At 45.2% G+C, this 22,555-nt stretch overlaps 3 protein-coding genes and 1 long non-coding RNA gene across 6 annotated transcripts in view; all 4 read left to right on the top strand.

Annotated features, from left to right (window-relative positions):
- Positions 1 to 3,714, top strand: part of LOC138392394 (leucine-rich repeat-containing protein 37B-like) — a 47,215-nt gene extending 43,501 nt beyond the window's left edge. The window contains exons 15-16 of the mRNA XM_069483155.1: positions 3,444 to 3,511; positions 3,618 to 3,714. Coding sequence (XP_069339256.1) covers positions 3,444 to 3,511; positions 3,618 to 3,714 — 165 coding nt within the window. The remainder of the gene's footprint in view (positions 1 to 3,443; positions 3,512 to 3,617) is intronic.
- A 2,231-nt stretch (positions 3,715 to 5,945) lies between these two features.
- On the top strand, positions 5,946 to 8,673 carry LOC138391670 (uncharacterized). The gene is made up of 3 exons (XR_011234850.1): positions 5,946 to 6,116; positions 7,039 to 7,117; positions 8,337 to 8,673. It is a non-coding gene; the product is annotated as an uncharacterized lncRNA (long non-coding RNA).
- Positions 8,674 to 10,200: 1,527 nt separating this feature from the next.
- On the top strand, positions 10,201 to 19,738 carry LOC138391669 (RAD52 motif-containing protein 1-like). Of its 3 annotated transcripts, XM_069481561.1 has the most exons (7): positions 10,201 to 10,296; positions 10,696 to 10,875; positions 13,483 to 13,605; positions 14,361 to 14,529; positions 15,432 to 15,530; positions 17,690 to 17,775; positions 19,619 to 19,738. In XM_069481561.1, exons 1-7 carry the CDS (start codon positions 10,201 to 10,203, stop codon positions 19,718 to 19,720), a joined length of 855 nt encoding a protein of 284 aa, XP_069337662.1. In that variant the 3' UTR covers positions 19,721 to 19,738. The 3 variants fall into 3 exon arrangements, with proteins under 3 accessions (XP_069337662.1, XP_069337663.1, XP_069337664.1); XM_069481562.1 differs by lacking the exon at positions 15,432 to 15,530; XM_069481563.1 differs by lacking the exons at positions 14,361 to 14,529; positions 15,432 to 15,530; positions 17,690 to 17,775.
- A 606-nt stretch (positions 19,739 to 20,344) lies between these two features.
- Positions 20,345 to 22,555, top strand: part of LOC138392393 (leucine-rich repeat-containing protein 37B-like) — a 46,811-nt gene continuing 44,600 nt past the window's right edge. Inside the window, exons 1-2 of the mRNA XM_069483154.1 lie at positions 20,345 to 20,510; positions 20,895 to 22,124. Of these exons, the coding sequence (XP_069339255.1) occupies positions 20,345 to 20,510; positions 20,895 to 22,124 (1,396 nt within the window). The remainder of the gene's footprint in view (positions 20,511 to 20,894; positions 22,125 to 22,555) is intronic.

Below are 22,555 nucleotides of genomic sequence, written 5' to 3'. Positions count from 1 at the left end.
TACTTTCATGACATTGTATTATTTAAATTTTTCACACATATGGAATTTGTTTTATTATTTGTTTTTTAGTATGGCTGAGGTAGAGGATCTTTTATTCTCTTACATGAATATCCAATTGTTTTAAAATAATTTTTATTGAATGATTCATTCTTTTTTCACTGACCTAAAATACCATCTATATCTGTAGTCCATTCTCTTCCATTGATCCAGTTGTCTTTCTGCACCAGTACCAGTGTCATACTACTTAATTCCAGTTGCTTTGTGACATATTTTGAGTTAAATATTTGGCAGGTCAACCTCCTTCTCTTTGGTCTTACTTTTTTCATACATTTCATAGCTATTCTTGCATATTTTCTCTACCAAGCATCAGCTGGCCAGTTTTTGTAAAAAACTATCATGGGATTGGAAGAGGATCACATTAAATTTGTAGACTAATTTGAGAATTGACATCTTTATGTCATTCCAGGAACATGGTATCTCATGGTGTGTATTCATTTCTTCCTAATGTCCTTCAGAAGAGTTTTCATGTTTGCATCACATACACCTTGCATCTCCTGTTAGGTAAAAGATCTATGTATCTTTGTTCCTAAATACTTTATACATTTCTATTGTGTTTGTAAGTGGACTCTTTCTTCCATTTTCTAATTAGTTATTGGTGATACACAGGAAAGCTATTGAGGTTTGTGTGCTGATCTCTTGATTTTTGTATATAACCACCTTACTGAATTTTCATATACTTCCAATAAAAAGTTGATTCTCTTGGGCATTTTAGGTTGTCTATCATTTCATATGCAAATAGTGATACTTTTGTTTCTTCCTTTCCAATGCTTACAACCCGTTTATTTTTCTTATTGCATTGATCAGGACCTCCTCAACAATGATGAGTAGTAGCCATAATTGCAGGCGTCCTACTCTTGTTCTTGACTTTAAAACAGTGCTGTTGTTTAGGTTTGTGATAGGTACTTTGATCAAGTTAAGGATGTTTCCTTTTTTTCCTAATTGTAAGAGTTGTTATCAGGAATTATTTGTTATCTAAGACAGTCCATAAAATGTATTAAGTGCCAGCTGCATACAAGACCCCAAGCTAGGTACAGTTGGCCCTCTGCATTATTGGGGTCCACATCTGCAAACTCAACCAACCAGTGAATCAAAATATTTGAATGAATAAAATAAAATAAAAAATAGAGTGTAATAACATAGCATTTACATTGTATTAGATATTATAAGTAACCTAGAGGTGATTTAAGGTATATAGGATGATGTACATAGGTTATGTACATACACTATACCATTTTATATAGGGACTTGAGGGTCCTTGGATTTTGGTATTGGACAGGGGTGGGGGGGGATCTTGGAACCAGTACCCTGAAGATACCAAGGAAAGAGTCAAAGAATAATTAAACAGGATAGAATTCCTATCTTCAGGCCAGGCGCAGTGGCGCTTCATGCCTGTAATCCTAGCACTCTGGAAGGGTGAGGCAGGAGGACTGCTTGAGGTCAGGAGTTGAAGACTAGCCTGAGCAAGCGCGAGACCCTATCTCTACTAAAAATAGAAAAGTTAGCCAGGAGTCATGGCACGCACCTCTAGTCCCAGCAACTTTGAGAGGCTGAGGCAAGAGGATCACTGGAGCCTGGGAGTTTGAAGTTGCAGTGAGCTATGATCATGCCACTGTACTCTAGCCAGGGTGACAGAGCAAGATTCTGTCTCGAAAAAAAGAAGAATTCCTGTCTTCAAAGAAGTTATCTCTTAGCCTCACCTGTAGTCCCAGCTACTCAGGAGGCTGAGGCAGGAAGATCACTTCAGCCCAAGAGTTTGAGGCTACAGTAAGCTATGACGATGCCACTGTACTCTAGCCAGGGCAACAGAGTGAGACCCTTCTCTATTGAAAAATAAATAAAAAGAAGTTACCCCACTGGGTAGACAAGACTTAAAAGAAATGAACAAAGATTTGGAGATAGTGGCCATTATGATGGAAAATCATGATTGTTTTCTTCCAAAACAGATTTGTTACAGAAGATCATCACGAGGATCCTCGAGGAGGTAAATATTGGTCTGCTGATTTTTAAATTAGAATTTTAGAACTAGAGGAGAACTTAGAACTCATCTATTTCAGTCCCCTCATTTTACAGTGAGGAAACTGCCAGAGGCAGGACGAATACTTACTTACCCTAGTGCTGTGCCTGGTTCCAGCAAAATTAGCTCCCCAGCCAAAGCTGAGTTGGACAGGACTGGCAAGGACGCACCTGCTGTCACCAGTCCTTCAAGGGAAGGTGGGGGAGTTGTGGTTGTGTCTGTCCCTGCTGGTGGTGGGCATCAGGCCAGGCCGGAGGCCTTTTCATAGGCTCTGGGGAAGAGATAGGGAAGGCCACGTGATATGGGGGCAAGGGAGCTAGTCTCCTTCAAGGCTGATGGAAGGTAGAAGATATGAATCCTCCCTCTAGAGTGGCAGGAAAACCTACCTTCTCATCCTCCTGGTTTTTGGGACCCCACTCTCTATTCCTTTTATCTCAACCTCATAGAATTTTAACTAGGAGAGACCTTAGACAGTAGTTTGTCTCTTCCTTTTATAAGAAGGAAATAGAGACACAGAAAGGGAAATTATCTTGCCCCGTGGTCACACTGCTAGTGAGTATCAGAGAGAGCGTGGTCCCTTTCCAGCTGGGGGCTTCTCCATTGATTATACTCTACTTGGGCTGTGAGCTGCATTTTATATCACAAACAATACACATATGCTGTGTAGACATAAGTAGTTTCTAAAACAGTGCACTCTGATTTGTTTCCATTCTGTTCATATTCAAAAAGAATATTTTGTCCTTTAAACTGATTTCACAGCTGACTCCCCAGTGACAGCCTGCAGTATGAAAATCTGTAAGACAGATAACTTTGCTAGCTACACCCAGGCATTTGCTTGATGTGACTCAACTTATAGGACAAAGCTTCTAGGAAAATAGAAGCACTTTGTCCCTCGCTCCCCAGCAAATGCTGCATGTGGGACTAAGTTGGAAAGGGACTGATGTAACACGCTTTTGGACAGAGTCAAACACTTCTGCCCTGCATGGTTGTATGGTTTGTTCACTGCATAAGAGCATGTGGCCAAGGGGGTAAGCGAGGCTGAAAATCCTGCCTGCACTCCATGCCAAGCCACGCACAAAGGTCTCCCCAGTGACATTGTGAGGCCCTCTTGGACAGAGATGGAGAGCTTCTGGAATCCAGCACACATGGAATTATTTTCAGGATCCCAGGTCTGTAGTGATGTTGCTCACTGTGATTGTGGACCAAGGTGCACGTTTAGTCCTAAGAAGACCAGAGATGTACGTCGTGAGACACCTGGAACATGGCAGGAATCACTAATTGTCTTGTGTTTCCCCCAAGGGGCTCTTCCAGGAGATGGTGGCCACTTTGGCTTAGGGATATGTACAGACCTCTCAGTGCCACACGCCAGAAAAATATGGCAGAGAAGCTTCACGACGAGGAGTCTTTTGATGAGGAGATTGTCAACAAGGATGCAGGGTAAATGGCTGGGGACAATTTAGAATCGTATCTAAAATGAGGGATAATGAAAAGTTTAATTGCTCCTTTCAAGAGTGAAAGCCTTGGTGTTGTCTTCCTATCCCAGGGAGCTCAGGGAAGTTGTGGTGACCACACCGGTGGAGTCAGCTGAAGCACCGGAGGAGGAAGAGGAGGAGGAGGAGGAGGAAGAGGAGGAAGCATAGTGCCCCAGCCTGCCTCAGGCAGCCTGTCAATAAATTCTCTAACATTGGCTTCTCAGCATTGCTTGTAAGAGACTTATTTTTCTCGTACTAAACTGTATCCATTGCCAATTCCACCCATATGGTAAGAAATTAAAATGTAACTAGTTAAATATTTATCTACAAGTAACAAGGGCCATAGGAAAGAAACACAGGACTGAGGTCAGAATCCCTGGTGCTGGCCAACACTCCCCCAAGGGCGGTGTGGGCAGAGGACTCCCAGGGGCTCCCCCGCCTCATTGCCCAGCCTAGTCAGCCTCTGGGAACCTGAGAACATATCATCCTCAAATACAGTTGTTCTGGGGCTCTCTCCCTGGTTCATCAAGAACCAGTCATTTATGACATACTTGACCTCCTGCCCACAGGGGTCGTCCACCTTCTGGCCCCTCTCACAGGGTCAGTGGGGTTGCCAGAATGTTTGGATCGCTGAGCCTCCCTGCACTGTGAGGCCGAGTCCTGTCTTTTTTCCCAGGCCCTCAAACTCCTGTGTAAATGTGTGTCCTGTCTTGGTAGGGAGTTCTCCACCTTTTAAAGCTGGAAAATTCACATTGGTTTTTTCTGTTTGTGTTTCCCTTTTAAAAATCCCAAGCCTTGGATAGCTAGCGGGGAGGTGCTGGGGGGCAAGGTAAAGAAGAACGTGTGAGAGCAGTAATTTCCCAAGACAGCCCTCCTGCAGCCTTTCTCGCAGAAAACGCGTTCGTTGGAGGGGCTGCGTCTCCACTCACAGGTTCTGCCCTGGCCACTCCTGACCCTCCTGCACCCCCAGCACCGCCCAGCACCAAATCCACCCACTTGCTGCCTCACCCAACGCAGATCCATGGCTGCCTTGTTCCAAGTGGTAACACAAGTGCAACTCTGCACAAGATGCAAGGGTTCCTCTGCTCCATCTTTAAAAAGTCATTAATAAATCACATTTAGTAAGGGGTGAGAGTTAAGCACATTAGTGAGTAAAAGAAAATCTGAATGAGCAAGAATTGACACTCTGCCTAACTGAATGAATGGTGGCAGTTCAATAAGAGATGAAGAGCTGCGCACACCACGGAAGAACAGCACAGCCAGCCCCAGCGGGCCCAGCCGTTCGGCTGGGGAGCAGCCCAGCATGTATGCCGGTGAGGGGTCTGGCAAAGTGAACAGCCCTCAGTTCCCCACCTGGCCGATCCATTCACCAGTGCTGGGCAAGACACACACCTGTTGTCTTGATGCCTGCCCCGGTGACCTCCCAAAGTTCCTTACTAAGAACGAAAAACGAGTGTCTTTCTCTGTGTGTTGACTTCAGTGAGCCATCAAACATTTACTGAAGCCAGGCGAGGTGGCTCACGCCTGTAATCCCAGCTGTTTGAGAGACTGAGGCAGGAGGATCTCTTGAGCCCAGGAGTTTGAGGTTGCAGTGAGTTCTGATGACACCACTGCACTCTAGCCCATGCGACAGAGCAAGACCCTATCTCAGCAGAAAACACTTACTGAGTTTAAAGCAGAAGACTGAATAGTAATAATCATAGGAAGCAGCAATGGCAGCAGCCACCATTTACAATTTGCTTACTTGGTGCTAAGCCCTAGGCTGGACATTTTACAGCCTTATATCATTTAGCCCAACAATCCATGGGACCATCATCATTTGACAGATAAAGAAATGGCTCCAAGAACGTAGGCCACACATCCCAGACTATGAGTTAGGGTTTGAACCCAGGACTGTTAGACTCCCAAGCCTCCTAACCATTAGGCTTCCCTGCTGTAGGGTATAGGGCAGGAGCCTACAGGGTGTAGGGCAGGAGCCTGGCCTGGGTGGGCAACACTTTCTCCTTTTATCTTGCTTTGTGGCTTTTTCTAGGTACATATCTTTATTCTTGTAATATAGGCCTCTTGAAGGCAGCATCTGTGTTTGACCCAGCCGAATGTCCCTCACTGGGCTTTGCACAGTTCCTGGTACACAGTAGGTGCTCAGTAAGTGCAGAAAGCATGGATGGATGGAAGGCTGGGTGAGTGGTTGTGCTGATGAATACCCGGGTGGATGAACCGAGGGATGAGAGGGGAGGCCAATGGGCGTTTCCAGCCCTCTCGCTCCATCTAGCCTTTGAGCCTCGTCCCTTTTGTCTGATCCCTCCTGGCCCTTTCTCCTCCACTTCCTTTCTCACTTGGCTTGCTTCCCTCTAAATCCTGACCTCCTCCTCTCCATTCTAAGAGCTGTGCCTGGCTTTTATAGAAAGCAACTTCAACATATCAAAGGTGAATGAAAATGCAGATGGCAGCTATGACTATGGCCTCTTCCAGATCAACAGCCACTACTGGTGCAACGATTACAAGAGTCACTCGGAAAACCTTTGCCATGTGGACTGTCAAGGTCTGGCCAGGGCCCCAGGGTGGGAGAGGTGAGAGAGGAGACCAGGCTCTGCTCACAGGACTTCTCTTTCCACCCACAGCCTGGGAATGCCCCCCAAGAGATGGTCCAAAGAATTAGGGAATCCCTTTAGTGAGCCGAGGGTTGAACTAGTGGCCCTAATGCCCATGCAGTTAGGAGATTCTGTAGAGTCCTTGAGTAGGATCCAGAAAGGCTCTGTACAGCCAGTGGTAGTAGAGCGGCTGCAGCAAACTTCCACTGAGAGGATATTACATACTAAGCACTTTACATGCATAGCTCACTTCACCCAACTTTCCAGGCAAACTATTTATGATCCCCACTTTACAGATGAGCAAACTGAGGCCCATGAAGAGAACCAGCACTGAAGGCCAGACTGGTGGCTTCAAAGGCTCCGTTCTAATGACTCAGTGGTACCATCTTCAGTTAATAGTCTGAGCAAAGGCCAAGTGCAAACTCTCCACCTTAAATCTGATCCAGGAGGCTCGATAGGGCCCATGACTCTGTCCCTCACCTCCTCCTTCACACACTCACTAACGTCCCTGGGCTCCTTGCTTGAAGAGTCCCCCTACTTAGGCAGGACTTTACCATGGCCTCCGTGCTGTCTACTTTGGCATTTCCTCTTCCTAGAACCCCGCCCCCCCCCCCCCACCAAACTGTGGGTGAACCACCATCTACCCTGGCTAGGAAGAATAGTAACGAACAGGCCCAATTCTCAGTCCTCCTGCCCCCTCCTACCTCCACCCCTACCCACCCCCAACCTCCAGCAGCCATTGTAAAGGTGTCTAAATGGGGCCCTGAGAGGGAGGCCTTGCCTGGACTGGAAGTACTCAGCCGCTAGGTGGCATAGGGCTGTTCAGGGAGGGCCAGTGTCTGCCTCAGGTTTGGGGACTGTCCTCTGTTGCCCTCACAGGTTTTCTCTTTTTCCCTTTCAGATCTGCTGAACCCCAACCTTCTCGCAGGCATTCACTGTGCAAAAATGATTGTGTCCAGATCAGGGGGCATGAACAAATGGTGAGGAGGACACGGTGGGACTAAGTTAGCGGGCAGAGCCCCAGGAAGGAGGACGTGGCAGAGAAAGGGGCAGTAGGCAAGGACCTATGGGCACTCCTTTGCCACATCTGAAAACATGTGGGGTGGAGGATGGGCTTGGAGATCTGAGCTAGAAGACCTGAGATCTGGTTCTTTCTCTGATACTGTATTAAACAAAACTCTTTCGGTTGCAGTGACAGAAAACAACTTGAGCTAGCCGGGGGAAATTTATTCTGGGAGGATAAGGTGTCTCCCTGAGCCCACTCAAGGGGTGCAGCTGGGCCTCAGGAAGGGAATGAAATCAGGGCTGGAAACTGTCAGCAAGCTTTCCCTGGCAGCCTTTGGCTTCTTTTGGTGCGTTCGCTTCACTACGTTGCAGTCCAGCTTTCTCTGTTCCCCAGTCCACAAGACACACTATGTGCGCCCCATGTTTGTGTGCTAAAGTCCTAAACGACTGTAGGGTCTGAACACGCTCAGTTCCCACCCAAGTTCCTGGGATGGAGAATCTGATTCAGCTTAGGCCACGTGTTCCCCCTTGGTCCAATCAGCTGTTGGCACCACAGGCGTTTAGCCACGTAATCGTGGCTACCGCAGGAGCGCTCTTGCCAGGATTGGCAATTTTTTCTGTTAAAAGCATGGCGCTCAACAGCTGGGCAGACACCCCCAAAGCTATCAGCTTGCTAACGGGGGACATTCGGATGTCACTTACCTTCTCTGAGCTACAAACTAGGTATATAAATAGCATAAATGGCTGCCTCTACAGAAGATTGTCAGCATGGAGGGAGTTAAATGCTTTGCGTACTCAAAACACTGTACAAAAGGGACATTGATGATTATTAGAACTGAGGCTCTCTGGAGGGAGAGTCAATGGCTGCACTTTTTTGTTTGTTTGTTTGTTGTGGTTTTGTTTGTTTTGTGTTTTTAGTAACTTTCAGCCCTGTAAAACAGTGCTCTCTCCCCGTTCAGAGGTAGATGAGGATTTGAAAATGTGGAAGGGTACTGATCAGAGAAGAGGGCAAATACCAGGGATGAGGGACATTCACTGGAAGAATCAGAGGAGCCAGTGAAGGACAGACCAGAGGGCTAGTAACGAAGGGGATTCTGGGTGTTGCTCTGCATGGAAACTCACCAAGAACTGGGTCGTGTGTGTGTGGAGATGCTACTAAGTCGGAAGCAAGAACCGTGTCTTTTTTCTCCACAGGGTAGAATGGAGGTTGCACTGCTCAGGCCGGCCACTCTCCTACTGGATGACAGGATGCCGCCTGGAATGAAACAGGGTGCAGGCCCGCTGTAGAGTCATTCCAGGACTCCCGTCCTCACTTGGAGGTTCTTCGTTTCTTCTTCTTGCCTCCGCTTCATGTTATTTTCTTCTCTTCCCATTTATAAGCAAAACTGATCAGAGCCCTGGGAATAAATGGTTTTCTCGGGCTTCCTCCTTGTTGGCATCCGGGCCCAATCCCATGGTTCCTGCCTGTCATTTGCAAAACCAAGAGGACCACAATAAAGAAATCTATAGTTTTTGAATTATTAAAGCAGTGCCTGTGCAAACAATGTGTTAATTTATTCATTATTAATTCCATGTATATTTGAGTACCTAATACAATAGGAGTGTGCTGGTTACTAGAAGGAAGATAAAACATAACTATTGCTCTTGAGGTTCTTGGGGGTAAGGGTCTGGTATTAAGGTGGAGAAAGGAGTGGTGAGATGGAGAAATGGTGATAGGTGCTAATGATTTTGGGGTGGCTTGGGAGGATGGGCTATTAATAGAATCTAGATGATTAAAAATGTCTTCTCTGGATAGGATCCAGTTTGCTTGGAGGGTGCTGGTGTAGAGTAGAACTGCTTAAAGACAAGGCAAAGGCAGAAAAGGGACTGTTGGAAGAATGTCCTGCACATAGGCATCGTCAGTAAATGTCTGGCCTAACTGGGGTGTTATTCTGGCCACTCAAACTGCTTCAGCTATAAGATTTGACTATTCAGTAGGTAGTTCCCAGATTTTTGGATTTCACAAGCCAGTAAAATGTCAAAAAAATTAAACCTGATATTTCCAAGTTTTAATTTTAATGCCCAAGTAAGTGTATTAAAACAACGATTCTCTATTTATCGGCATCTTTTTATAAAACACATTTTTTTTGGTGTCAGAATTGTAGGGAGGTCATGCTTGTAGAAGAATGAAATGGAATACATTTTATTTAATGAAATAACAAAACCCTGATTATATTGTGCTTTTCTCATTTAGCTGAGGACAGGTGAAAAGCACAGGTCTGAGGACTATTATTTTTATAAAAATCGCAGGAGACTTGTTTTGCAGGGTTTCTTCTGGTTCTGACATTGTAGTTTAAAGAGTCTTAGGACTCTTTCACTCTCAGTAAGTAGCGGATTATGACGCCTAGAACACCCCTGCTCAGGCACCATCAGCTCCAGTGTTGGTGCCCTATTTGGACCCACTTTTTGATTTTTGTCCCCAAATTTACCTCTCCTTCTTTCTTACTCTGCCCACCCCCAACCTCCCACACCATCTGAAACACACATACGCAATTTATCAGAATCGCGCAGGACAACCAGGGAGTTCTTTTTAAGGATTTCATGCGACTGTTAAGGGCTTAGTGAGTTATACTTTGATTCGCGTATTTAAAACTGAAAACACTCAAGTCAAAGGATAGCACCTTTAGCGGTTATTTCCTACAAGATCAGTAGGTAGTGTTAACTCCCCAGTACCCTAGTCTCCTCCAGGAGTAAAGATGAAGCCGACTGCTATGAAGGTGTCCCTATCCTTCCATCCTGAAAGCCCATCCTAGGACTCTGCCCTAACAACACAACTCTGAGATTGGAGCGCCTTGGCTGGAGGAAGCGAATTGACTCAGAGAGCGGCCTGGGGTGGGAGGGGCGAGGGAGCGCTCAGAGTGCCGGCCCCGCCCCCGCCCCGCCCCCGCCCCGCCCCCGTCCTCCGCGCCGTGCCGGCCCCGCCCCTCGCATGCGTCCATTTTTTTTAAAAAGCGCGGGCATGCCTTGCGCAGGCGCAGTACTGCTCGAGCCTTAGTCGCGCTGGCGTAGTGGCGGTTGGATGGCGGAGTTGGTACCTTTTGCGGTTCCCACTGACAGTGACAAAACCTTGCTAGTGTGGGAGCTGAGCTCTGGACCCACGGCGGAGGACTTGCATGTAAGCTGGGGCCAGGGTGGAGGGAGGGATGGAGAAGGCCGCCCACCCGTGACTGGGAGCTCGGGAGTCCTGCCTTGGCACCTCACCTGCTTCGTAGCCTCCACTGACGGGTTCTTAGTTCGGTAGGGGGCCCCAGCTCTCAGTTCGGTAGCGGACCCCAGCAGTCACCTAGCCCCAACAGATTTTAGAGACCCAGAGGCACCTCTCAACAGCCAGCACATTTTGCCTTCTAATGCCTCTTAAAGCTTAGAATTTAAGGGGAAAACTTGTTCATGAAATGAGAAGTGTTTCGAGTTGCACCCACTGTGGACAAGGGTTTGGGGAATAGGAGGCGACGTGAAGTTTTGTTTTCTGGCCATGAGATTTCATGCACTTATTTGGCGTGGGACCACCCCACAGAATTCTCTGTTCACAGAATTCTCCCACTTTGGCCTTCTGTATTCAGTCCGGGTCTTCCCAAACGCTGCAGTGTCTCGTCCTGGTTTCTGTGCCATCATCAAGTTTTATCCAGCAAGGGATGCCCGTAGAGCCCAAAAGGCATGCGACCGGAAGCAGCTTTTTCAGAAATCTCCAGTGAAGGTGGGTCCAAATATGGAATTCTTAGCTCCACTGGAATGAAGTGCTGAATTCAATATGCTAGTGTTTGTCTGGCATTCTGGTTTACAGAATACTCTCAGATAAATTGCCACGCTGATCTTCCAGTTCTCAGATGGAGAAACTCAAACTCAGGATGGTTAACAGTGCCTTGCTTCAGGTTCATGACAAGAACTGTGAAAGCTAGAGGTCAAACCCAAACTTATTGATGCTAAATCCCATGTCATTTTGTGCTGCCCTTTAAGAAATCTTTACCAGAAGATTTCTGCTCACATTTACTTTTATGTAGATTTAAAATGTGTGAGCATGGCAAACTCTTTTTGCCAGTTGCAACATAAAGGAAGCTTTATCATCATCATCCTCATCATTACTCTCAAGCTGCCTACTCAGAACGCCCTTTAGTTCCCAGAACATGGGAACATTTTTTTAATGCACTGTAAAAACCGGATTCCATACTAACCTGCCAGCCAATTTCACTTTCCCAGAGACACAGAATGATCTCTTGTGCCTCAATTCAACCATCTTTCATTTTTTCAAGGACCATTTCAGTTCCTTATTGGCTACTTGATCTGGCTACTTCCTACTGACTTTGCTGCCTTTTCTTGTCCATATTCCTTTCTTCATTGATTTAACCTTGATTGAATCTGAGAACTCTACTTAGTGACTCCAGGTATACTACTCCATTTCTGTAGCCTGTCCGACACCCTCTTCAATCCTGGCTCCACTTCCTGTGATTGAAATGATTACCTGTCAGACATTCTTTAATTTTTGGACTATGATCTGCTTAACCAGTGACCATCTCACATAACCACTCAGATATCACAGATAGTGCTGGAAATATTAGGAAATAGTTACTTGGTATCATTTTGTGAGTAATGAGTTTTTAGTGCTCTTTGGACATTGAGACCATTCCATAAGCTTTAGGTTTTGAGAATTTCACAGCATAAAGCCCATCACCAATAGAGTGATGAAGGAAATGATCTACGAGTCAATATATAGTTGAGAGGAGAAGGCATTCATATTATTATAGATGTATTTATGTATTAAATACATTTATTTACCTAACTCAGAGTTTGGGTTACCATGCCCCCAAAATTGTCATCTACTTTAATGACATATTCTTTTATACTTTGGCAAGTACACATAGTTCTTGTCTTTTCTGCCTTTTATAAATACAGAGAATAACATTTTAAAATAAAATTGAGGACAGGCCTAAGGCAGCTGAAACAGTTTTTTTCAGTGGCGTGAAAGAAAATGGTTGCCAGCAAGAACCGGCAAGGTTATCCAGGTGACAACTGTCTGTATTATCTAGGGTCCCAGAGCCCTTCTGAGGCTTCCTGGTTGTCCAGAAAAGCTCCAGGCTGACTCACAACACGGGCAAGTCTCCCTTTCAGCATCCAGCATTCAAAAGTTAGCCTTCATTTCTCCTTCCCAACAGGTATTATCTCCATCTCTTCAGTTGGAGAAAGTAATTTCATTTTTTATTTACTCATTCCTTCATTCCTTCACTCAATCAACAAGACAATCAATCCTCTATTATATGCCAAGAACTCCGCTTGGTTCTGGGAATGAGAAAAGAATAAGACACGGTTCCCTCGGGCACTTAAGAAGCTTATAAACCAGTGATAGAGGAAGATGCATAAATAAGTCAATAAAGAATTAATAAGGCTTTGATTTTACCTGTATTATTTGAATTTTATGACTATATTCATGTACTACACTTTTCAAAAAATGAAATAGACATGTAGAAAGAACTAGTGATGCAAGAAATCCACAGTGATGTGGAAAATGTTTGAAGAAGGTTCTTAATGCAGGTGAACCTCTAATTGTTTTCATTGCTTGTGAAATTTATAGAGGTATGTATATTACCTCTTCTGACAGGGGTTAGTAACTTGGGAAGAGGGGTGGGTGTGGGATCATCTTACCTGCTCTTCAGGCCATATTCTCAAGCAGGAGCTACTGGATAGGAAGACTGAAATGATTTCTTTTCTTTGCTCAATTACTACCCTATGATTTACCTCTGCAGGGCTTCCTTAGTTGCTTTCATCATCACTGTTCACCACCAGAGGTCAGGGGAATTTTCCAATTAATCAGGGACCCTGAAAATGATTCAGAAAAGTACTGTGGCTTAAACATAATGGATAATACTTATTTAGGGCTTAGCATGAATTTAGTGCTTATAGTGTTCTATCCCGTTTAGTCTTCACATCCATTTCATGAAATCTGTATTGGTAAATCTCATGTGTATCCAAAATAGAATCTCTTCCCAGCACTTTGGGAGGCTGAGGTGGGAGGATCGCGTGAGGCCAGGAGTTCGAGACCAGCCTGGGCAACACAGCAACACCTTATCTCTACAAAAAAAAAAATTACAAAATTAGCTGGGAACGGTGGTGTGCACCTGTAGACCCAGCTATACGGGAAGCTGAGGCAGGAGGATTGCTTTAGCCTAGGAGTTGGAGGGTGCAGTGAGCTAGAATCGCACCACTGCCTTCCAGCCTGGGCAACAGAGCACGACCCTGTCTCTAAATAAATAAACAAAATAAAGTCTCTGGCAGGTTGTGATATTTGTGGGTTTATCTCTTGTCACTTTAGGTTCGTCTTGGCACCAGACATAGGGCAGTTCAACATCAGGCTCTTGCCCTAAACAGCTTCCAATGCCAAGAACTGGCACATTACTACTTTGGTTTCAATGGATGGTCAAAAAGGATCATCAAGGTAAACCTTATAGATTTTCTTTCACTAACTACACTTTCCCTTTAACACTGAAATCCTAGACTTTAGACAGAAGGACTGAACTGGGTTGTGGGAAGGAGGTATGAGAGACCTCCTACTGTTGAGGGTAAGTGGATGTTTCTGAATTGCCCTGCCACCTAGAATTTATAATAAACTCAGTCACTTGGATGGTGGTCTCCGTAATTCTCTCTAGCGTTTGTGTGGCATATAATAAAAACGGTCATCTATATCTAGTAATTCATTTGTAAATCTTTCTTGATTTTTTTTGTTTTTGTTTTTTGAGACAGAGTCTCACTCTGTTGCCCGGGCTAGAGTGCTGTGGCGTCAGCCTAGCTCACAACAACCTCAAACTCCTGGGCTCAAGTAATCCTTCTGCCTCAGCATACTGAGTAGCTGGGACTATAGGCATGTGTCACCATGCCCGGCTAATTTTTTCTATATATTTTTAGTTGTCCAGATAATTTCTTTCTATTTTTTAGTAGAGACAGGGTCTCACTCTTGCTCAGGCTGGTCTCGAACTTATGACCTCGAGTGATCCTCCTGCCTCAGCCTCCCAGAGTGCTAGGATTACAGGTGTGGGCCACGACGCCCGGCCAAATCTTACTTGATTTTGAAGCTATAGGACATATCAACTGTTAGCTGGGATTACCAGAGTTTAGTTTTTATTTCTAATAATAAAACATTTTGAAGTCTACATTAAGATCCTAAGAAGAACCTTTAATTCAAAATCCTAACAGCTTCAGGAACTTTCTGACCTTGAAGAAAGGGAAAATGAAGATACTGTGGCACCGCTTCAGAAGCAAAGCCTGAAGTTCTTCTGTGCTGTAGAGGTGCTGTTGCCATCCTATGAGTGCAGCAGTGCCGGAGCTGGCGTGGCAGAGGAGCCTGTGCATCAACTGGAGGAAGGTCTGTTTTCAGTGGGGGGAAGGATCTCTCTTTTTTCTTACTTTCTAAAACTCATCTTTTCAGATACATATCAGACGCTCCCCTTGCTAAGCTACTAAAGTCCTGAGCAGAGTTTTTCTCCCTTATATTATGGGTTTTTACCTTAGGCAATACCTGACAGAAACGTTAAATTAAAAATTTTAGAGCTGACCTCTTGCCAAGAAGCTTAGGAGAAGGAAGGAAATAATGTTTTTCCCGTGTTTGGTTAAGACCTTGCTTTGTGTTAAAATATTCCTTCAAATACAGATCTTTTGTAGCCTTCAGTTGTCCCAGCAAAATCATCCTCTAACAAAATCTCCTGTGTAAACATGCAGTCCTTTTTCTACTCAGGGAAGGGCTTGAACAGAAAAAGAATCAAATATAGATACGTAGAAAGGGTATTCAGTTGATACTAAGTTTTTCTAGAATCCATGGCCCACAGGCTTAGGGTTCTAAGTCAGGTAGGTGAGTGGAGTGAAGTGGGCTCCTGTGGGTGATGCCCGCGGAGGGGCCAGACCATCTGTACCACCACCAAACCTTTTTCAGGGTGTGATTCCAGCCCTTGATGCACAGGAGGTAGGGTCTGTAGCAGTGTAGCCTCAACGGGTCGACTTGAAATCTGTGGGTGAAGTAGACTTGCGCCAAGTTTCTGGCTTGTATCTCCCTTGTAGTCCTTCAGGAACTTCCAGACTAGATAGAGGCAGTGAAAATGAGCCCTGCCAGGAGGTACCCACAACAGTACCATTCAACCATACCATTGTGTTCTGTTTGCCCTCGATCACTAAGACACTGATCTAAGAATCATGGATGCATTTACATGTTTTAAACATCTAACAATTAATTCAGATACGCATTTTAAATCCATTTGTTTTGGTTGGATTTAGGACCATTATCGTTCCCTATGGAAAGGATGACAGCTCAGAAGCTTGCTATTCAGAAGGCTTTGTCAGATGCATTCCAGAAACTATTGATTGTAGTTTTAGGTAAGACTTTCTATTTTTATTTTTTACTTTTATAATTTTTTTTTTTTTTTTTTTTGGTGAGATAGTCTTGCCCTGTCGCCCGGGCTAGAGTACAGTGGTGTCATCATAGCTCACTGCAACTTCGAACAACTGGGCTCAGCGATTCTCCTGCCTCACCCTCCTGAGAACCTGGGACTACAGGCGTGCACCAGCATGCCCAGCTAATTTTTCTACTTTTGTAGAGACGGCATCTTGCTCTTGTTCAAGGCTCCAGTTCAAGGCTGCTCTTGAACTTCTGGCCTCAAGCAATCCTTCTTCATTGACCTCCCAGAATGCTAGGATTACAGGTATGAGCCACTGCGCCCAGCTATTTCTATAATTTTAAATAAGTTTTAAAAATAGAGACATGGTCTCACTATGTTGCCCAGGCTAGTCTCAAACTCCTGGGCTTAAGCGACCCTCCTGCCTCTGCCTCCCAAAGTGCCGGGATTATAGGTGTGAGTACCTGTACCCGGCCAGTAAGACTTTCTTGGTTGTCCCTGAAGGACTTCAGTTTCAATGAGCAAGTAAACTCGTTTTGAAAAGTTAATTTGATGAAAATATGGATATCTAAACATTCCACATTATGCTTTTGTTCAATAAATTCTTTTACAGCAACAGTCTCAGATTTGTTCTTTGTGACATTTATGAGAAAAATGAGAGCAAATATTGTCCCCAGTTTATAGGTGTGGAGTGACTTGCCTCAGTTCACACAGAAAGTGTTTGATCCAAGTCTTCTTTCTCAATTGCTTGCCTGTCGTACAGAATACTGACTCTCAACTTTAGACACGTGGGTTTGAGTCCTAACTCTGTCTTCTAGATTTTTAATGCCATTTTAGGTTTTATAGCCAGAGAGATTTGAAGATGTTTAATATCTCTAAGCTGCAATCTCTTTCTCTGCAAACTGAGGTTAGTAATTCAACCTACCTTATGGGGGATATTGTAAGAGTAAATGAGATGACAAATGCAAAAACTCAGAACTATGCTTACATAGGAAACAGACAAAATATGTTAACTATTATTATCATTGTTTTCTAGCTGAATAAATAGATAAATAAACTCTATTGAAGAGAGTTTATTAGATTATGCTTTATGAATCAAGAATTCACTTTCAGCTTTAATTTCTGGCACTGACATTGGGCGAATACGATTCTTATGTAATAACTGGCTGCTTTCATGTGAGCCTTGAGAGTGGTCATGCTGTTGAACGGCATTGATTATGTCCCCTGTTGAGTTTTACAGCAGTGTCAATGTTATGGTTTGTGCTCAAAGGAAACTTGATGCACAGAGAGTCCCTGCAAAGAATTGCTCTTCTGCTTCCCAGCTCTGAAGGCTTAGAGACTGAGAAATCCTAGCTAAGTTACCAGAGACCCTTATTTGTTTAAAAGAGATGGCCCTGATTGGTCTCAGCCTTCCAACCCGGGCAGCCCTTCTAGTGAAAGTCTTACCTCCCTGGTTATCAGGTTGAATTTGCATGAACTGTCAAGTCCGAGTAATAATCTTCAAGAACCAAACTAGGTGTCTGGGTTATTTACCTCTCCCTAGTATGTGAAGATATCCCTCATACATACTCAAAACTCGTTAGACCAAAAGCCTTACAGCTCTAGTTTGCCTTGAAGGAAGTTGTATTGTCTATACGGTATGTGGGCCAGTTTCTGCCAATAAAATGTTCAAATGCTTTCTCTCTGCGAAGCTTTGTCCATTGTGTCTGGTGGCATTTTGGTTCCCAGGGAGTAGAGACTTGCCCCTTGCTTCTAATATGAAGTGTCCACTAGTCCCAGGGTCTCTATCCCAGCTTTGAACTCACTTTGACCTCCACCTAATGCCTTACTATTTAATCATATTATGATTGAACATTCTTGTTTTTACATTTTTTGCTTCCTATAAATTATAAATTGCATAGTTCCTGTCTGTAAGATCATAAAGTTTTTTGAACCAAACAAAGTTGACACTTCACACATATTTTCAATAAATAGTTATGTTAAAAACTCAAGTGTGAGATGAGGAAATTTCCAGGAAAATGCCCTTATTTTCTGCTTTTAGAGATCAAAAGAATGTCTCATTATGGGGTACCACCATTATATGCAGTAAGTTTTAGAACAAAGAAAATTCTGAATTAATCTTTGTTAACTTTATTTCAGAAAGTCGTAAAATAGCTGTGGCATACAGACCCAGTGAAGAGATCGTAGACGTCAGAAGTGAAGAAGAACTACATGATTTAATTCAAGTATGTGGAGATAAAAGATAAGGGTAACATAGCCAGTGTAGCAATATTTCAAAACAACCAGCAAGATTTGTAAGACTACAGCATGTATCATTCTTAGGAACATGTGAAACTCCGAAACTGCTTTTGAGTGTGGGGTATTTCTGGGGCTTTTACTGAAGTCCTGGCCCTTGGCTCTGACCCCTTATTTGAAGTTTGGAGAGCAGAATTGAAGACTATTAGAATACTACTACTGTTGTAGACACAAGAGAGGGCTTAGTCTCTCCCACGAGGGGTTAGGGATTCTGGGCTGCTTGAAGACAGGCCCTTTTTGAACTCCCCTTAAACAAGATCCAGGGATTTGGGCAGAAAGTAACAATTGCCTTAAATGTGATTACACTATAGCTTTCAAAAACTATTATGTCTTTCAAATGTGGCTTATTACCTAGAGCTCAACATCTCCTATGTATCTTGGATGGAATATTTTGCTGATAATCCTTTCTGTAGATCAATTACAGTCATGTGCCACATAACGACGTTTTGGTCAACAACAAACCACATAAGTGATGGTGATTCCATAAGAATATAATGGGGTTGCCCTATACAGGTCTACCTTTTTATTTGTGTTTTCTACTATAGTTTTGCTGTGCCTTTTCTGTTTAGATACACAAATACTTACCATTGTGTTACAGTTGCCTACAGTATTTGGCACCAGTAGGTACTGTACAGGTTTGTAGCCTAGGAGCAATAGGCCATACCATATAGCCTGGGTGTGTGTTAGGATATACCATCTAGGTTTGTGTCAGTGCTCTCTATGATGTTTGCACAGCAACAAAATTGCCCAATGATGCATTTTTCAAGCTCCTCCTCACATGGCAAGCAATGTATAACTGTATATGAAATCCCTTAATTAGGGATTAAGTTGCTAAAGTAATATCTAAAATAGTCATTATTTACTATGTATAGGATTTTTTTTTTTAGGAGCAAAAAATGTGTTTCGTGTTAGTGGGAACTTATTTGGGGCTAGATGTTTGATTATTTCACTGGCTCCAGAGTTGTAAAGTGTTTTGTTTTGAAGAAAGGAGAGAAAGTGGTTGCATTCTGAAAAAGTATGTGAAGTTTTTTTCCATGTAAAATAATTATTTTAATTCTATTTAAATAAAACCAGTGAAGGTAATGTCAAACGTTAAGAATACTAGCTTCCTGTGAAATGTGAAAGGAAGGAAGGAAGTCAGCACTGATTTGAGAAATACGATTGTAACAACAGGTCCATCCCTAAATGAGGCGCATCTTGGAATCACTTCCAACTTAAAACCATTACTATGCACCAAGCCATGTGCTAGACACTGGGAAAAAAGATGAAGCACCTCAGTTTACATATTACAGGGTGTAGCAAACAATCAACAAGTCATAAAATAGATAGGAAGCATTGTGAATTAAATCAGTTGGTTTCTATTATACTGGTATTTCAAGGAAATTATTTAACCTGCTGACTTTAAGATCCTAAGTGTCTTCTTCATGTGTGCACACAGGATAGACCTCTGAAAAGTGGCATAGTTACTTCTGGGTTAATGGCTGTGTTTGGCCAAGGCAGGATGGGGGGAGTTTGCCCATGCTGACTTAAAGGGCTGTTCACTCGGATTCACACATTGGCTCCTAGACTGAATTGCACAACTCCTAAAACCCATCCTACAGAAATTTTGGAGTCATCACTGATTCTGTGGCAGCCCCTATCTAATAGAGTAGTGAATGAATTATCAAAGGTGGAACAAAGGATACTGAAAGTTGAGGAAAAATGGTAACATTTTCGAGTAAATAACCGTAATGTGTGTTCTGCCTGCCACCCTAACTGGCGCTCATTTTGCAGGTCAGTTGCGTTTCTTGGAAGCAGTCCTGCCAGGGAGAGGAAGAATATCTCTCAGATTTTAGCTTGGAGGAAGACAAGTTCAGGCTGCCAAAACTGGACTGACACTTCTGAATGTACGGAGAGGCGAGGCCCTGTGACTTCCTTGGGAAGCTCAGCCCGTCCCTACCCCAGTGGGCTACTGGAGTTCTGGGGCCACCCGGGTCTGTGGCCCAAATGTTGCCTCGCTAAGGGGGTAGTGGTGTTCCTGTGGGGGACAGTTGTACCTCTGCAGGGGAAGAGAGGCTTGGGCCCAGTGATTGTTGGGAAAAGCGCGCCCTGGTGGCACGCAGCGGATCTGGGCCTGAGCTAAATAAAGGCCGCTGCGGAAACACAGGTGTCATAGATAAAGGGTGTGGTCGGGGCGCCTTTGCTACAGGCGCGCGCGCGGCAGGGCTGCCATAAGTGTTCCGGCTCCCGCTCGCGCAGGAGCCTCTGCACATAATGTCCCTACTGCGCCTCTGGACCCTACGGGTCCTTCTCGCGTGGCAATCTTTGTGGCTGCTGGGCCAGGCAGCTCCGCTTCGGGGGTGGGCCCGGGACCCGGTCCCGCTGACCTCTGAACCCCGAGGACCGACCGAGCCCTGGTCTGCCCGCTCCTCTGATCCCCCACCCGAATCGCCCCCTGCGCTTATACCCTTGGCACACCCCGAGGGTTTTGCTTACCTGGGGTCCTCTGCTTCTCCCCAGATGTCGGCCCCGCCTCAGGAGTTGACTGAGACTTTGGCTCCCTTCCTGGACACGCGTTCAGCTCAAGAGCTGCCTCCAGGCCCTGATCGGTTTGCTGTTCCACATCGGGATCCCAATGACAAGCTGACTCGACAACAAAGGCTCCTGGAGGTGGTTCCAGTGCCAGGTTGGGATCAGACTCAAGTCGTAGCTGTGCCTCCTCTACTCAGAAGTAAGATTCAAGCTGTAGGTCTAGATCAGGCTTCAGATCACCAGGCATCTGAAATACTTGTTCCACCTCTACATAGTCAGAGTTCAAGACCAGCAAGGTTTATTATTTCACCAAAGAACCTAAAGAATGATCTAGCTCAGCATCGACGGCTTGCTAAGGTGGATCCTGGAACTTCAAATCAATTTGCATCAAAACCTCAGCATGAACAACAAACTCTACAGGATGATGCTTATCTAGATCCAAGTATGGGGATAGTTTATCCTACTGGTCTACCTCCGGAATTCCCAGAGAACGTAGTTGAGCCTCCAAGGTCCCCTGAACTTTCTCAATTCCACCTAGGGGATGAAACTGAAAATCCAGAGACCCCTGAGGAGATCCAATCTTCTTCACTCCAGCAAGAAGCCTCAGAACAATCCCCTGAGGAGGTAGAACCTTCTTCAACCCCGCAGGAGGTCCCAGCTCAGCAGCTACCTGGTAGTGAAGAGGTTGTAGCTCACCCATCAATTCGTCATGAAGTGAATGTTCGGACTGCAGCTCAGCACTCACTCTTCTCCAGAGGCACAGTTAAACCTGTGGATCTGGAGCTTACAGTAACTCCAGAGGCAGGTGACAACATTGAACCTACTCCAAGTCAGCAGCAGGCCCCAGCTCAGCCTCCAGAGCACCCAGAGGAGGTAGAACCTTCCTCAACCCAACAAGAGGCCCCAGCTCCTGAGGAAGTTGAACCTCCCTCAACCCAACAAGAAGGCCCAGTTCAAAGACCAGAGCTCTCCGAGGAGGTGGAACCTTCTGCTACCCAGGAGGAGACCCCAGCTGAGTCTCCAGGCTTTCCTGTGGAGGCTGAACCTTCCCCGAATGAGCAGGAGCAGTCAGCTCAGCCTTCTGAGTCTCCTGAGGAGAGTGAACCTTCTCCGACCCAGCAGGAGGCCATAGCTCAAGCTCCAGAGTCCCCTGTGGAGATTATAGCTCAAACTCCACCAAATTATGAGGCGACAGTTCAACCTCATAGTTATAATTTGCCCCATGTTACAGTTAAACCTCCGGATGTGGAGGTTACCATCACTTCAGAGCCTACCAAGGAGACTGAATCTTATCCGGCCCAGCAGGAGGCCCTAGTTGAGCCTCCAGAGCATCTTGAGGAGGTGGAACCTTCTGCCACCCAGGAGGAGACCCCAGCTGAGTCTCCAGGCTTTCCTGTGGAGGCTGAACCTTTCCCCAGTGAGCAGGAGCAGCCAGCTCAGCCTTCTGAGTCTCCTGGAGAGCACGAACCTTCTGAAACCCAGCAGGAGGCCACAACTGAAACTCCAGAGTTCCCCGTGGAGAGTCTAGCTCAAATTCCACTGAATCATGAGGTGACAGTTCAACCTCCAGGTGAGGATCAACCTCATCATTATAACTTGCCCCATGTTACAGTTAAACCTCCAGATGTGGAGGTTACCATAACCTCAGAGCCGACCAAGGAGACTGAATCTTCTGCAGCCCAGCAGGAGGCCTCAGTTCAGCCTCCAGGGCATCTTGAGGAGGTGGAACCTTCTGCCACCCAGGAGGAGACCCCAGCTGAGTCTCCAGGCTTTCCTGTGGAGGCTGAACCTTCCCCGAGTGAGCAGGAGCAGCCAGCTCAGCCTTCCGAGTCTCCTGAGGAGAGTGAACCTTCTCCGACCCAGCAGGAGGCCATAGCTCAAGCTCCAGAGTCCCCTGTGGAGAGTACAGCTCAAACTCCTGAATCTTCTGCAGTCAAGCAGAAGCAACCAGCTCAGTCTCCAGAGCATCATCAAGTAACAGTTTCACCTCCACATAACCATCAAACTCCACCAAACCATATCGTGACAGTTCAATCTCATCATTATAACTTGCCCCATATTACAGTTAAACCTCCAGATGTGGAGGTTACCATAACCTCAGAACCTACCAAGGAGACTGAATCTTCTGCAGCCCAGCAGGAGCAACAAGCTCAGTCTCCCGAGCATCATGAGGTAACAGTTTCTCAAGTTCAGCCTCCA

Source organism: Eulemur rufifrons, chromosome 9 (genome assembly GCF_041146395.1).
Source record: "Eulemur rufifrons isolate Redbay chromosome 9, OSU_ERuf_1, whole genome shotgun sequence".
NCBI classification, from domain to species: domain Eukaryota; kingdom Metazoa; phylum Chordata; class Mammalia; order Primates; family Lemuridae; genus Eulemur; species Eulemur rufifrons.
The sequence above is the reverse complement of the archived record's forward strand: the minus strand, read 5'-3'. Positions and strand labels throughout refer to the sequence as shown.

Excerpts from the sequence above, each read along its gene's own strand:
- LOC138391669 (XM_069481561.1), top strand. The coding sequence starts at position 10,201 with ATGGCGGAGTTGGTACCTTTTGCGGTTCCCACTGACAGTGACAAAACC. Across the intron at positions 13,606-14,360 it reads GGTCAAAAAGGATCATCAAG|CTTCAGGAACTTTCTGACCT; the intron begins GTAAACCTTATA and ends AAATCCTAACAG. Across the intron at positions 15,531-17,689 it reads ACTATTGATTGTAGTTTTAG|AAAGTCGTAAAATAGCTGTG; the intron begins GTAAGACTTTCT and ends ACTTTATTTCAG.